Source organism: Podarcis cretensis (assembly GCF_951804945.1).
Source record: "Podarcis cretensis genome assembly, chromosome: 8".
In the NCBI taxonomy this organism is placed as follows: Eukaryota; Metazoa; Chordata; class Lepidosauria; order Squamata; family Lacertidae; genus Podarcis; species Podarcis cretensis.
Genome location: NC_137177.1, coordinates 27,434,542 through 27,446,025, shown reverse-complemented (window position 1 = coordinate 27,446,025; position 11,484 = coordinate 27,434,542). Strand labels below are relative to the sequence as shown.

The 11,484-nt window shown below is 46.3% G+C and overlaps 1 protein-coding gene across 3 annotated transcripts; it reads right to left on the bottom strand.

The window, feature by feature from the left end:
• Positions 1–261: 261 nt before the first annotated feature.
• On the bottom strand, positions 262–11,155 carry LOC307221576 (trophoblast glycoprotein-like). 3 transcript variants are annotated; one of them, XM_079986217.1, is made up of 4 exons: positions 9,965–11,155; positions 6,783–6,988; positions 6,278–6,588; positions 262–3,452 (listed from the first exon to the last, which is right to left on the bottom strand). In XM_079986217.1, the coding sequence occupies exons 3-4, from the start codon at positions 6,553–6,555 to the stop codon at positions 2,615–2,617; spliced, it is 1,116 nt and encodes a 371-aa protein (XP_079842343.1). In that variant the 5' UTR covers positions 6,556–6,588; positions 6,783–6,988; positions 9,965–11,155; the 3' UTR covers positions 262–2,614. The 3 variants fall into 3 exon arrangements, with proteins under 3 accessions (XP_079842343.1, XP_079842342.1, XP_079842341.1); XM_079986216.1 differs by lacking the exon at positions 6,783–6,988 and having other exon boundaries at positions 6,278–6,584; XM_079986215.1 differs by lacking the exon at positions 6,783–6,988 and having other exon boundaries at positions 9,965–11,154.
• Positions 11,156–11,484: the final 329 nt, after the last annotated feature.

Genomic DNA, 11,484 nt, shown 5'->3' with positions numbered 1-11,484 from the left:
GTTTAGAAAATGGGTGTAATGTCACTGCACTGCCAAACGTATTGCTATACAAAAATGTTAAGTGGGTGGAGTTATTGCAGGGGCTGCGGGTTTTGGTGCTGTTCTCTCTTTGTGGTCCATAATCACACTGAGAACCAGTGTGGTGTAGTGGTTAAGAGCGGTGGACTCGTAATCTGGTGAACTGGGTTCGCGTCTCCGCTCCTCCACATGCAGCTGCTGGGTGACCTTGGGCCAGTCACACTTCCTGAAGTCTCTCAGCCCCACTCACCTCACAGAGTGTTTGTTGTGGGGGAGGAAGGGAAAGGAGAATGTTTGCTGCTTTGAGACTCCTTAGGGTAGTGATAAAGCGGGATATCAAATCCAAACTCTTCTTCTCTTGCTTTAATCATTGAAACAAGTCTTGCCTCAGTTTTTTGTTTGTTTGTTAAATATTTGTTACATTAGTTGAAATGCTTTATGCTTTGTGATTGTCAATATTTTGTCTCCCCTCCTGGTATCAGAAGAAGAGTAATAAAAAAGAAGAGTAATAAAATTGCACCATCGTTGGTGTCTGTCTGTCACAACGGCAGGCACTGTGTTAAGTACTGAAAACCAGAACAAAGTAATATTTCCCTGTAAGGACAAACTTGCATTTTATTTTTTGAGTTGTGTCCTCCTACAATCGTTTGTGGACATGTTGAAAATATCCTAGAGTGTTCTAATTTTGAAATTATTGCCCTTAAATGCAATACATCATGGGGGGGGGGCAAACAGCTATATGCTTAAGACCAGCAGGAGAAAATGTATTTATTCCTCCTTAGAACTCCTGGGGAAAGGAGATCAGTGTTGCATAACTTTGGCTGCAACCCTCTCTATGTTTACTCCCTGTTAAATTCACTGAGATTTCTGTTACTTAAGCTCGACTTTTCAAGAGTTTCCCACTGCCCTTCAAAATGGTTCTATGATTGCGAGGAGGAAGCTGCGGCTCTTAAGATGTTGGACTTCACCTCCCATCATCTCTGGCCATTGGCCATCCAGGCTGGAGCTGATGGGAGTTGGGAAAAGGTTGCTACATCCCTACAGGTTACAAGTTCCCCATCCCTATCTACAAGGGCCACTGCAGGAAATAAAACACTTGGCATATATACACTTCTCAGTAGTTCTTACAATGACCCTGTAAGGTAGGTGGACCATTATCATTGCCATGGCTATTGTTCACATCACCACGTTGCTGACCAAGCTAAGAGAGGACAGTGTCTCTGAGGCCACACAGCTGATTCTTTGGCTGAGCTGGATTTGAAAACAAAAGGAATGACAGCTCAAAGCAAATGCTTTCAACCATGATCAAAGTCAGCTCTTTGCACCAGGCACTGTTTTTGTTCAGAAGACCCAAGGGTGGGGCAGAGAATGTACTCTTGAATTTAGCAGCATTGTTGTGGAGTTTGCCAACACTATTCCAAAACCCAGTGAAGAGCCCCTGCTTGATTTCTGATGAGCACACTACTGATACCAGCAAGGAGAAGAACAGACCCATCAGTTTCTAGTTAAGAAGGAAGAGACAAATAAGATGCCTCTGTTGTTCAGTGGAATAATGCTGTGGATTTTGCCACAGGCTGATCTCTATGCTCAGAAAAAGAATGTATAGCAGCTCTCCTATAACTGTACTATTGGAGAATGAAGGTGAAGGGTAAGACAATGGCAAGATTTAATGCTGTCACAAGTTCTTTGCACGTGGAAAAATTGTATGGCAGAGAGGTGAGAAATAATGGGCAGAGAAGGCAGGGAAGCAAATTTCAGCTTGACGTCGGGAGAAAATACCCAACAGAGCTTTTTCATAGTGGAACAGACTGTGGTGGGCTGTCCTTTACCGAAGGTATTTATTTAAGCAGAGCTGGATGACTATCTGCCAGGGATGCTGTAGTTGCATCCAGCACTGAGTAGGGATTGAACCAGATGACCTTCAAGGTCCTTTACAACTATATGATTCTAAGCTAGTCTTCCCTAAAGCATGCTTATTCTTAGCATGCTGGAGGTTTGGGGCCTTTGACCAAGCATACCACCATAGCATTCCCCCATGTGTCCTCGGAAGCGGTGCAGTTGCTGAGAGAGGTCCTTTATGAAGACCAAAGTTATTTGGCCATGTCTGACATAAGCACCACACCATCTCATGGACCTGTTACTCAATGAGCAAGACAGATAACTGATCCTGTTGAAACAGGACAAAAATAGACTCCCCAGAATATTTAAGACTCAACAGGATAAGATTCCAGACTCCTGGGCCTCCAGGAGGCTAAACGTTTTGGTGACAGCACATCCCATCATAATGGTGACATCTTCTTTCCGTTCTCTGCAGAGCTGGCTCCTAGAACTGCGATATGCTCTTCCTTTTGCGTTTCAAATTAGCCAAACCACCTGCAGAATGTTAAGGATGAATATAAAAGGAGGCTCTTTGAGGCCACACCCATAGTTCTGATCCACAGGTCCCTCTGTCTTAATTGGCTTGGGTTTTCAATGGCAGAGAAGGCATTTCTAAACAGCCCACTTCCAAAAACTATGGGTGCCATCAGTTCAGGGTGCCTGATAGACACAGCAAAGGAACATTGGAAAGCCCCCCCCCCCCAAGTTATCAACAGCATTATACATCCAGTGCCGAAACCTGTGTGATGTGGCGATCGGAGTCTATTTCATAGCGATACTGATACTCCTCCATCAGACTTTGGCAGGTATCCCTCATGCTGTTCATCCATGTCTTGATACCCTTACGGTTCAAGTAAAGCACAAAGAGGAAGATGACACCAATGACTCCTAGGACTGCACCTAAAGCCGCGTAGGATGTCTGAAGAACATTTTCGCCATGCTGGCTGGTGTGGCACTCCAGATCTGCCCCAGCCAATTCCACCAGGGAAGCATTTTTCAGTTCCTGTGGGAAGGCACAAGCTAACTTCTCCACATCCACCACCAGCCGGCTCTGGTTCAGCCAGTTCACCAGGTCTTCTATGTCGCAGTTGCATACAAAGGGGTTGTCCTTCAGGAAGAGGCGGAGGTGCGATTGCCTCCTGAGGGCAGACAACACTTCTCTCCTCAGGGTCTTGAAGGAATTCGAGGTCAAATCAAGGTACTTAAGATCAAGGCCAACAAAGGTGGAGTTCTTGATGTCTACCAAGGAATTATTCCTCAAGTCTAAATGCTCGAGCTTGGAGAGCGTGGAGAACATGCCACCTGGCAAGTAGACAATTTCATTGCTGGGGAGTTCCAGCCTGGAGAGGTTCTGGAAGCCCCCCTGGGCCAGGGCATTCGCCACAGGGCGGATGGCGGAGGAGTTGCATAGCGAGTGGCTGAGGTTCAGCTCTCGGATGGAGTTGTTCCTAGCGTTGAAAGCATTGGGGTGGATGGCAGCCAAAAGATTATGACTCAGGTCCAAGTAACGCAGGCTTTGGAGAGTAGAGAAGGCCTGTGACTCTATGGTGTTAATCCTGGAGGGAGAGAGAGAGAGGAAAGACCAAACCTAAATCATTCTGTAATAACGTCTCAATGATAACACTCTGAGGATCGGTGTAAAACGAGCTTCTAAGCTCTCTACCTTGGGGGGGGGCAAGCAAGGTAGCCCTGTATAGGGAAGTTTTTAATGTTTTCCTGTGGTCAATGTGCTTTATTTATTGGAAGCTGTCTAGAGTGGCTGGGGCAACCCAGTCAGATGGGTGGCATATAACTAATGAATTATTATTATTATTAATTGGTGCACCAGTTCTGGGATGTTCTCGCAAGATCTCACAGAACCATCTGACTTCTGATGAGATCTTGGGTGGGTATTCCAAGCTTTCCAGAGCTTGGGGAGCTGGATGTGATTCAACTGCCAAAAATAATTTAAAACAATTCACTTTGGAAAAGTTTTGGTTGAGATATTTCGCTGTGCCTCATTTCAAAGCGAAGTGAGAATTGCGGGCTGCATCACCTTATACAGCAAAGTGAAGACGGTATCATATATTAGTGATCTGTCACATTAAAAACTCATTGCATGTAGGAAAGTGGATCAACAGGAACGTAGATTGAGCAGATGGGCCTTCCCTTTATTTCTTGGCCCAAGTCCTTGTTTTAATGGGATTGTTTTAGAGCATATTTTAATGATAGATGTTTTAACAGGATCACTTTACTGTGTGCTTTAATTGTTTTACTTCGATGATGGATGTTTCTACTTCATTGCTTGTGTTTGGTTTTTATACTTCTATACCAGTTATAACCCTATTTTGGCATTAAGTGGCAAATAAATAACCTTGCTGTTTATTCAATAATGAAGTTTGATTGCTCTTTTTAGAGGTGGAATTAGATGTAAAAATAAAAAAAATATTATTTAATTTCAGAAGGATATATCTGGTTGTGGGGACCAATGTGCCTAAAAGAGCACCTTCCCCAATGTCAGTCATCGCAGATCCTACAATCAGGAGGTGAGGCCTTATTGGTGGTGGCGCTGCCACTAGGAGCTGCCTGACACATGACGGGGCCTTTTCCCCAATACAGAATGCTCTCCCTGGTGCAGTGCATCTGTCTCCTACGTTAATTGCCTTTCAGCAGGTTAAAAACTGGAAGGTCCAGTTTCCGGCAACCTTGAAATCACTGGTTGAGAGAATGCTTTTAGAGTGCTTTTGAAAATGTTTTTATTAGTAATGTGTTTGCTGCCTGGGCTTCTTTGGGAGGAAGAGTAGGATATAAATTGAAAAATAATAATAATGTTCCTGAGAGCTGTTGGTTCCCAGTTCCACAGAAGAGTCCTATGGAAGAGCCCGTTATCCTTTTTAAAAGGCTCATTTCCATGGCCCCTTTGCACTCAGACCTAAGCTTTTGGCAGGCACTGCAGCTATCCCAGCCAGCCTCCTGGATGGTTGCAGAGGCCTCGTGCCTCTGATACAAAGACCTCAGAAGTCAGTGAGTTTGGTTGCCCCTTATACTCCCTGCCACCAATGAAAAGGAGGCAGGGCACCAGAGCATCAGTCTAGAGCTTTAATTGCAGTCTCCGCCAAGCCTGTTGCCATGGTAATGCCTGTTATATCCAAAGCAAAGGTGGCAGGACATGTAAGCACAGACCAGGGAACACTGACTCCGGGTGAATGCTACAGAAGACGCAACAGATACTCTATTTTTCCTGTCCTGAATCCCCTGACATCCAGCTTCACTGGATGACCCCGGGTTCTAGTATTAAGAAAGAAGAAGAGAAACTTATTACAATACTTGTCTATTCAAAATCAGCAGTGCAATCTTACATAAGTCTACTCAGAAGTAAGCCTCAGTGACTTCAATGGGGCACACCCCTGGTCAGGGGATATATGGGCATAACATTTGAATAAGAACAGAAGCAATAGTTGTAAATCAAAAGCCATACTTTATTTTTAGGTGGGGTGTGTGTGTACACAAGGTGCTATAGTGGAAGAAGCTGTTGTGAGAGAAGGGAGAATACCTTTTCTGAGACGACATGTACATATTTATATATTTGTATTAAAAGCTCTCACTCAGTGGTCCCACCTGCTTTGTACATTATAAACATTTACAGCTCACAGAGCTAAATTTCCCAGAGTTCCTTGGGAAGAGGGATTGATTTCATAAGCCACTCTGGGAATTGCAGCTCCGTGAGGGGAGATGGGGCATTGTAACAACTCTCCACTCAGCCTTTCTCAACCTGTGGGTCCCCAGATGTTGTTGAACTACAACTCCCATCACCCCTAGCTAGCAAGGCCAGAGCTCAGGGATGATGAGAGTTGTAGTCCAACAACATCTGGGGACCCACAGGTTGAGAACCGCTGCTCCACATCCTCAACAAACTACTTCCCCCAGGATTCTTTGAGGGAAGCCATGGCTGCTTCAAATTACCATAAACATGGTGGAAGAGCTCAGGCTTGAGCACTAAATGCCACCCACACTAGGCAACTCTCTGTGTGGCCTTCCAAACTATCCCTAGGCCACGCTCCTCCCTAGGCCTGTTTCATTTCCTCTGTTGAGTTCCTTAATTTCAAACACAGTATGAACTCCATTGCCTTCTAAAAAAAGTGGGTAGGGGAAGTTCAGCAGTTGAGCATCTGCTTTGCATGCAAAAGTTCCTAGTTCTTTATGCCCGGTATCTCCTGATAGAGCTGGGAGAGAACCCTATCTGAAACCCTGGAGAGCTGCCAGTCAGTGCAGACAAGATGGGCCTATGTTCTGATTTGGTATATGGTAGCTTCTTACGTTCGCGCGTGTGTGGGTGTGTGTGTCCCCTCCTCTGGTTCCACTTTCTTTTGAGCACTGCTCCCCAGTTTCTAGCGAGCTTTACCTATTGCTGGCCAGAGAGAGCGTGACCAAATTTGGCAGCCCCTTGAAATCCTGGCTGCCGATGTGGGCGATCTGGTTGCCGGTTATGAAGAGATTGCGGGTATATCCAGGAATGCCAGCTGGGATGGAAGTCAGCTCTTTCTGGACACACTTCACGGTGCGGGCCGGTTCTGAGCACTCGCAAGGGACTGGGCACAGCTGGCCGGAGAGAGGGGCAACAAGGAGGAAGAGGAGCTCCCAAGCGCCCAGGATGGCACTGGGAGAATCCCGAGGGGTCATTTCCAACACAACTCCAATTGCGAATGATCCTGGCTGGTGATGAAGGAAAGAGGTAATTATTAGAACACTGCACAGTTTGCTTAGAGAGAATAAAATCTGCCTAGTAACGTTCCTCCACAAGAGCAAAATGGGAAGAAACAGATGAGCGTGCCAGTGTGGTATAGTGTAGTGTAGTGGTCAGAGAGCAGGCAAACCAGAATTCAGGTCCTCACTCTTGCAAAGCTCACCTTCCCATTTAAAGGGCTGTATGTAGTTCAGTGGTAGAGTGTTGTGTTTTCTATGCAGAAGGTCCCAGGTTCAACCCCTGGGATCTTCAGGTAGGGCTGGGAGCATTCTCTCTGAAACCCCGAAGAGCAGCTGCCAGCCAGCAGAGACAATACTGAGCTCCATAGGCCAATAGCCTGAGCTGGCATTAAGGCAGCCTCCTATGTTCCTACCTCACAGGGTTGCCATAAAGAGAGAGAAAAGGAAGGTCAATGTATGCGACCATGAGCTCTTTGGAGAGAGGACTATATACAGTAGATTTGGAATGCAAGGATTACAAATCAATTACCAGCCCTAGGACAGTGTTCACAATCTCTTAACATGGATTACTATATAGTTATACAAGCATTATGCAGCACTTAATGTAAGCTTGCTGTAGGTTCTTTTTTAGGATTTGGGTTGTTAAAACACTAAAGTTGCCAAAACAGTTCAAACCAGTCACTCAGCATGTCAGTTCTGAACCACAGGTTCACCAGTAATGGCTACATAAATGCCAAACTATGCCAAACTTTTGGGTGTACAAACTGGACACATTAACCCTGGGGAGCCTCAACCTGGAGGACAGTACTGGCTTCAGCGAATGAAGCCCACCTGAGCCATTCCATCCTCAAAACTCTATTTAAGTGTCACCATTTCATTTCTATCGGAGCAGCTGGTTAAGGCAGAAATCCAAACATTGACTCTGTTTTGTTAATTACAGCCTTCCTTCCTTCCACAAAGATCAAGGTGGCAGAGATGATGTTCCCAACTGACGTTCCAACCCAACCAAGAACTACTTAGCACTAGAAAGGTTGCCATATTAAACTATCTCGTGGGGCTCAGCATTGCGTGTTCAAGAGTCTTCATGTATCCTTACAATAACCCTGTAAGGTAAGTCAGCATTATTATTTCCATATATGTAAATAGTTTTAACTGAGTTTAATACTGTATTCTTCAGTTGCTGGAACTCACTCTGCAACCTCGTGGTGAAAGGCAGGTAAGAAATTAATAATAATATTGACAAATGTGGGAATTGAGGCTAAGAGATCTAATAGGGACCACTGAGCAGTAGAACAGGATATGCTTTACATGCAGAAGGTTTAGGTTAAAAGGATCACAGGTGGCAGGAAAGACCCCTGCCCAGGGCCCTGGAGAAATGCTGCCAGATAGAGCAAGCAGTTCTGGGCCAGTTGGCCAAACAGTCTGGCCTGGCATAAGGCATATTCCTATGCCTTTTCCTTAGGACATTTATGAGCATTGGTGAGGTGGGGAGGGTAGAAACATGAGAAGCTGCCTCATAGAGAGTCAGACCTTTGATCCATTTAGCTCAGTATGGTCTACACTGACATGCAGCAGCTCTCCAGGGTTTCAGCAAGTCTCTCCTAGTCCTGTCTGAAGATGCCAGGGATTGAACCTGCAACCTTCTGCACTGAGCTATGTCTGACCCACCCCCTCGCTGACACTCTGTTCTGCTCCTTTGAAGAGTCACACGATGGAGGAAGGTCTTCTTCCTGATCTTCTGCCAAGCCTAGGGAACATGGAGCAGGCCAATATCCATGGCACACGGCTTCTGTTTGGACTAGATCAGCAAGGCCAAGAGCCGTCTGGGAGGCCCAGGACCTCCATACCCACACTGCCCAGGCTTGCAACCCAGGGAGGTCACTTGCTAATGCAGTGATTTGATTTCACCTCCTGAAGGCACTCTATTGCCTCTCGAGACAACAACCATTAGAGGACATAGGGGAACATACATAGGAACAGAGAAAGCTGTCTTATACTGACTAGGTCAGATCACTGTCCATCTAGCTCAGTACTGCCCACACTGACAGGCAGCAGCTCTCCGGGGTTTCAGATGGGGAGATTTTACAAGCCCTACCTAGAGATGCCAGGGATTGGACCTGGACGTTCTGCATGTAAAGCAGATACTTTACCACTTACTGTGTTCACGGTAGAGGTGCAGTTTGAACTGGAGGCTTTCTGATTCACAGTGCTATGTTATCCCTGCTGGGGGCACCATCCTGAGACTCCTGGTCTGCCCAGAAGCAAACTCAATAGGTTAAAAAAGCGAGGTTACGTTTTTATCATTCTGCAATAATCACCCTGACTGTCAATGTGGCAGGCTGGTGGAAGAAGCTTATGAGGACCACATGAAACATTTTTGAAGGCTCAAAACTCCAGGTCACGGCTACGCATCAATGCACCGCTCATGGATTCCTAGTTTCTAAGGCCTTCCTTTGTGCACAAGCACAAACATGCCCATCACCCAAATACCACATCCCCACCTTCTTTAGCCAATATCCAACTTGGTCTAAACATATCACAGAGCAAAAGGGGAACAAGATGCTCAGGTTCTAAGGTGGCAGAATGGCACGTACCACTTTGGACAAGAGGTGGGGGCAACCACTCTGGAATGCTCTGCAGGGCGGGCTTTGAAAACAAGCAGACCAATAAAATTTCCGTGCAAGTAAAAAATTAGCTCAACAGGGAAAAGGGGGAGTTAAAAATCTTTCTTCCTGCTGTGTTAACTTTTAATGAACCATTTTAATGGTTCAGTCCCTACTCTGATGAAGCTAAGCAAGTCGGGGGTCTGGTCAGTGCCTGGATGAGAGACCAATTGGAAAGCAGAGGCTCTGCATGGAAGAAAGGTAGCAACCAAGTGTAAGTAAATAAATAAATAAATTAGAGGATGGATGGATGGATGGATGATAGAAAAATAGATGATAGAAAAAGGAATCATTCCACAGTTCATGCTACACCCTCAGGATTCTAACATGCCAGTTCTACTGCAAGACTAGATCTTGACCCCTTAGGGCCAGTCCACACATCATAACATAATGACCTTTTGTTTTTATTCATTCATTCAATTAGATGTATATACCATTTAATCATCAAAACTTCCAAGCGGTTGACACAGAACAATAAGAGCATATATTAAAAATACTAAAATCAAATGCTAAAAACAATCCCTCCCAACCCTCTCTCACACAGACACACCTCTGCCCTGTTGCATTTGCCCCCCACCCCACCCCACCCCATCCCCCAGAATCCTGGCCAAACGGCAATGGGGGTGGGTGGGATGCCTACTATACGCAGACGCTGCCACCCCAGGGTCCTCCCATCAACAAATGCTAAAAATTAAACACCATCTCCTCCAAAGTAGACACACCTTCTCTCCCTCCAACCTGGCTCTGATGCTTTTCTTCTTCTTGCAAAGAAAAGAAAGATGATGCAAACTTGTTGGAGAGCAGGATCCGTGCTGTTTCCCTCTACCTTCCCAAAGCCACAGATCTCTCTGCTTCCCAGGCTGGGGTCTCCAGGCTACACAATGGGATGAAATAAATTCAAAGGCAAAATCGGAGGCGGGGCTTGCTGGGGGAGGGGGACCGCCCTCCCTTTCCCAGCTCCTATCCTCTGCCTTAAAGGTATAGGAGCCCCCAAAAGGCAGCAAGCTCGCCCATCTCTTCCAGTGCCTCCTTTGCCCCAGGGTCAGTGGGGAATATCAGCTCACTCAGAAGGAGGGGACGAGCTTCCCCAAGATGGCAAAAGCAGGGCAGGATCTTGCAGGTGCTTGGGGTTAAATTGGGAGAACCACGTACACCACCTTGAGCTCCTTGAAGGAAAGGAGGGAAATAACTGTAAATATGTAAATATTTTAAAAAGCAACCCTTCTAGACTGGGAGTTGGGTTGGAGGAGTTCTGCAACATATTATTGGCACAATCATAGGGCATTTGTGGTGGATTTATACTGGAGCATGCACACAGCATTCTGCTTTATTAGTTGTCCTACAATGCTGTGTATGTTGTAGCATTATTGCCCTCTGAAAAGGCACCCTTGGGCTGCAGCTCAGCAAAAGTGGTACCACACAGCCCTCTCAAATGGAACAGTTGTGGGATACAAAGCTACTGATTCCAGCAGGCAGCTTTAAGGAGTTGCACCAGCTGGAAACAAAGCAGAACATGTGCCCTGAAACCTTTGCGGGTGCTGGGAATTGTAGCTTTGTGGGCAATAACACTACAGTTCCCAGGATTATTTGGGTGGGTGCCTTGAATGAATGACCTGGATTCATCCTGGTTTAGGATGGGCCCACGAAAAATATTGCATCGGTCTGCCATCTCAGTTGCAGCTGCCACTCCCCTTAGTGATGAATAGGTTTATGAGAACCCTCAAAGAGCTATGTCCATCCAAGCTGTCACTGGATGGCTCCCTTTGATCTCTCCTTATGAACAGAGGCGCCGGCCACGCACAGTAGGGCTCGAGGCAGTATTGCTCATCTTGGCTTTGTGACCTGCTGCCCCTGCAGAAGCCGACCGGGTAGGAGGCAGCAAGATGGATAGCACTTTCCCAATTGCAAAGCATTTATTTGGTTTTTAAACAGCAATATGTGGGGGGGGGGGCGGGCGGGGAGGACAGCACTTCCTAATCAGATTATTCAGTCACCGCACAAAGGGGCATCTCTGCTGGAATCAAGGCAGCTGGTGGCCAGGGTCTTGTGGGGAGGTGGGGGAAGAAGCAAGCAGCTTGGGGAGTTTAGGGGCAAATGTCTTCCTGCCCAGTGTACAACATGAGCCTCAGGGTTTGTGACAGCACAAGGCAGATTTTGCTGGATAAACAACAGCAGAAGGAGAGAGAAGGGCTAATGAAGCAGGCAAGGCAAGCTGTAGAACTTGGCAGAGATGCAAAGACAG

Excerpts from the sequence above, each read along its gene's own strand:
- LOC307221576 (XM_079986217.1), bottom strand. The coding sequence starts at position 6,555 with ATGACCCCTCGGGATTCTCCCAGTGCCATCCTGGGCGCTTGGGAGCTC. Across the intron at positions 3,453-6,277 it reads CTCTCTCTGGCCAGCAATAG|GATTAACACCATAGAGTCAC; the intron begins GTAAAGCTCGCT and ends CTCTCCCTCCAG.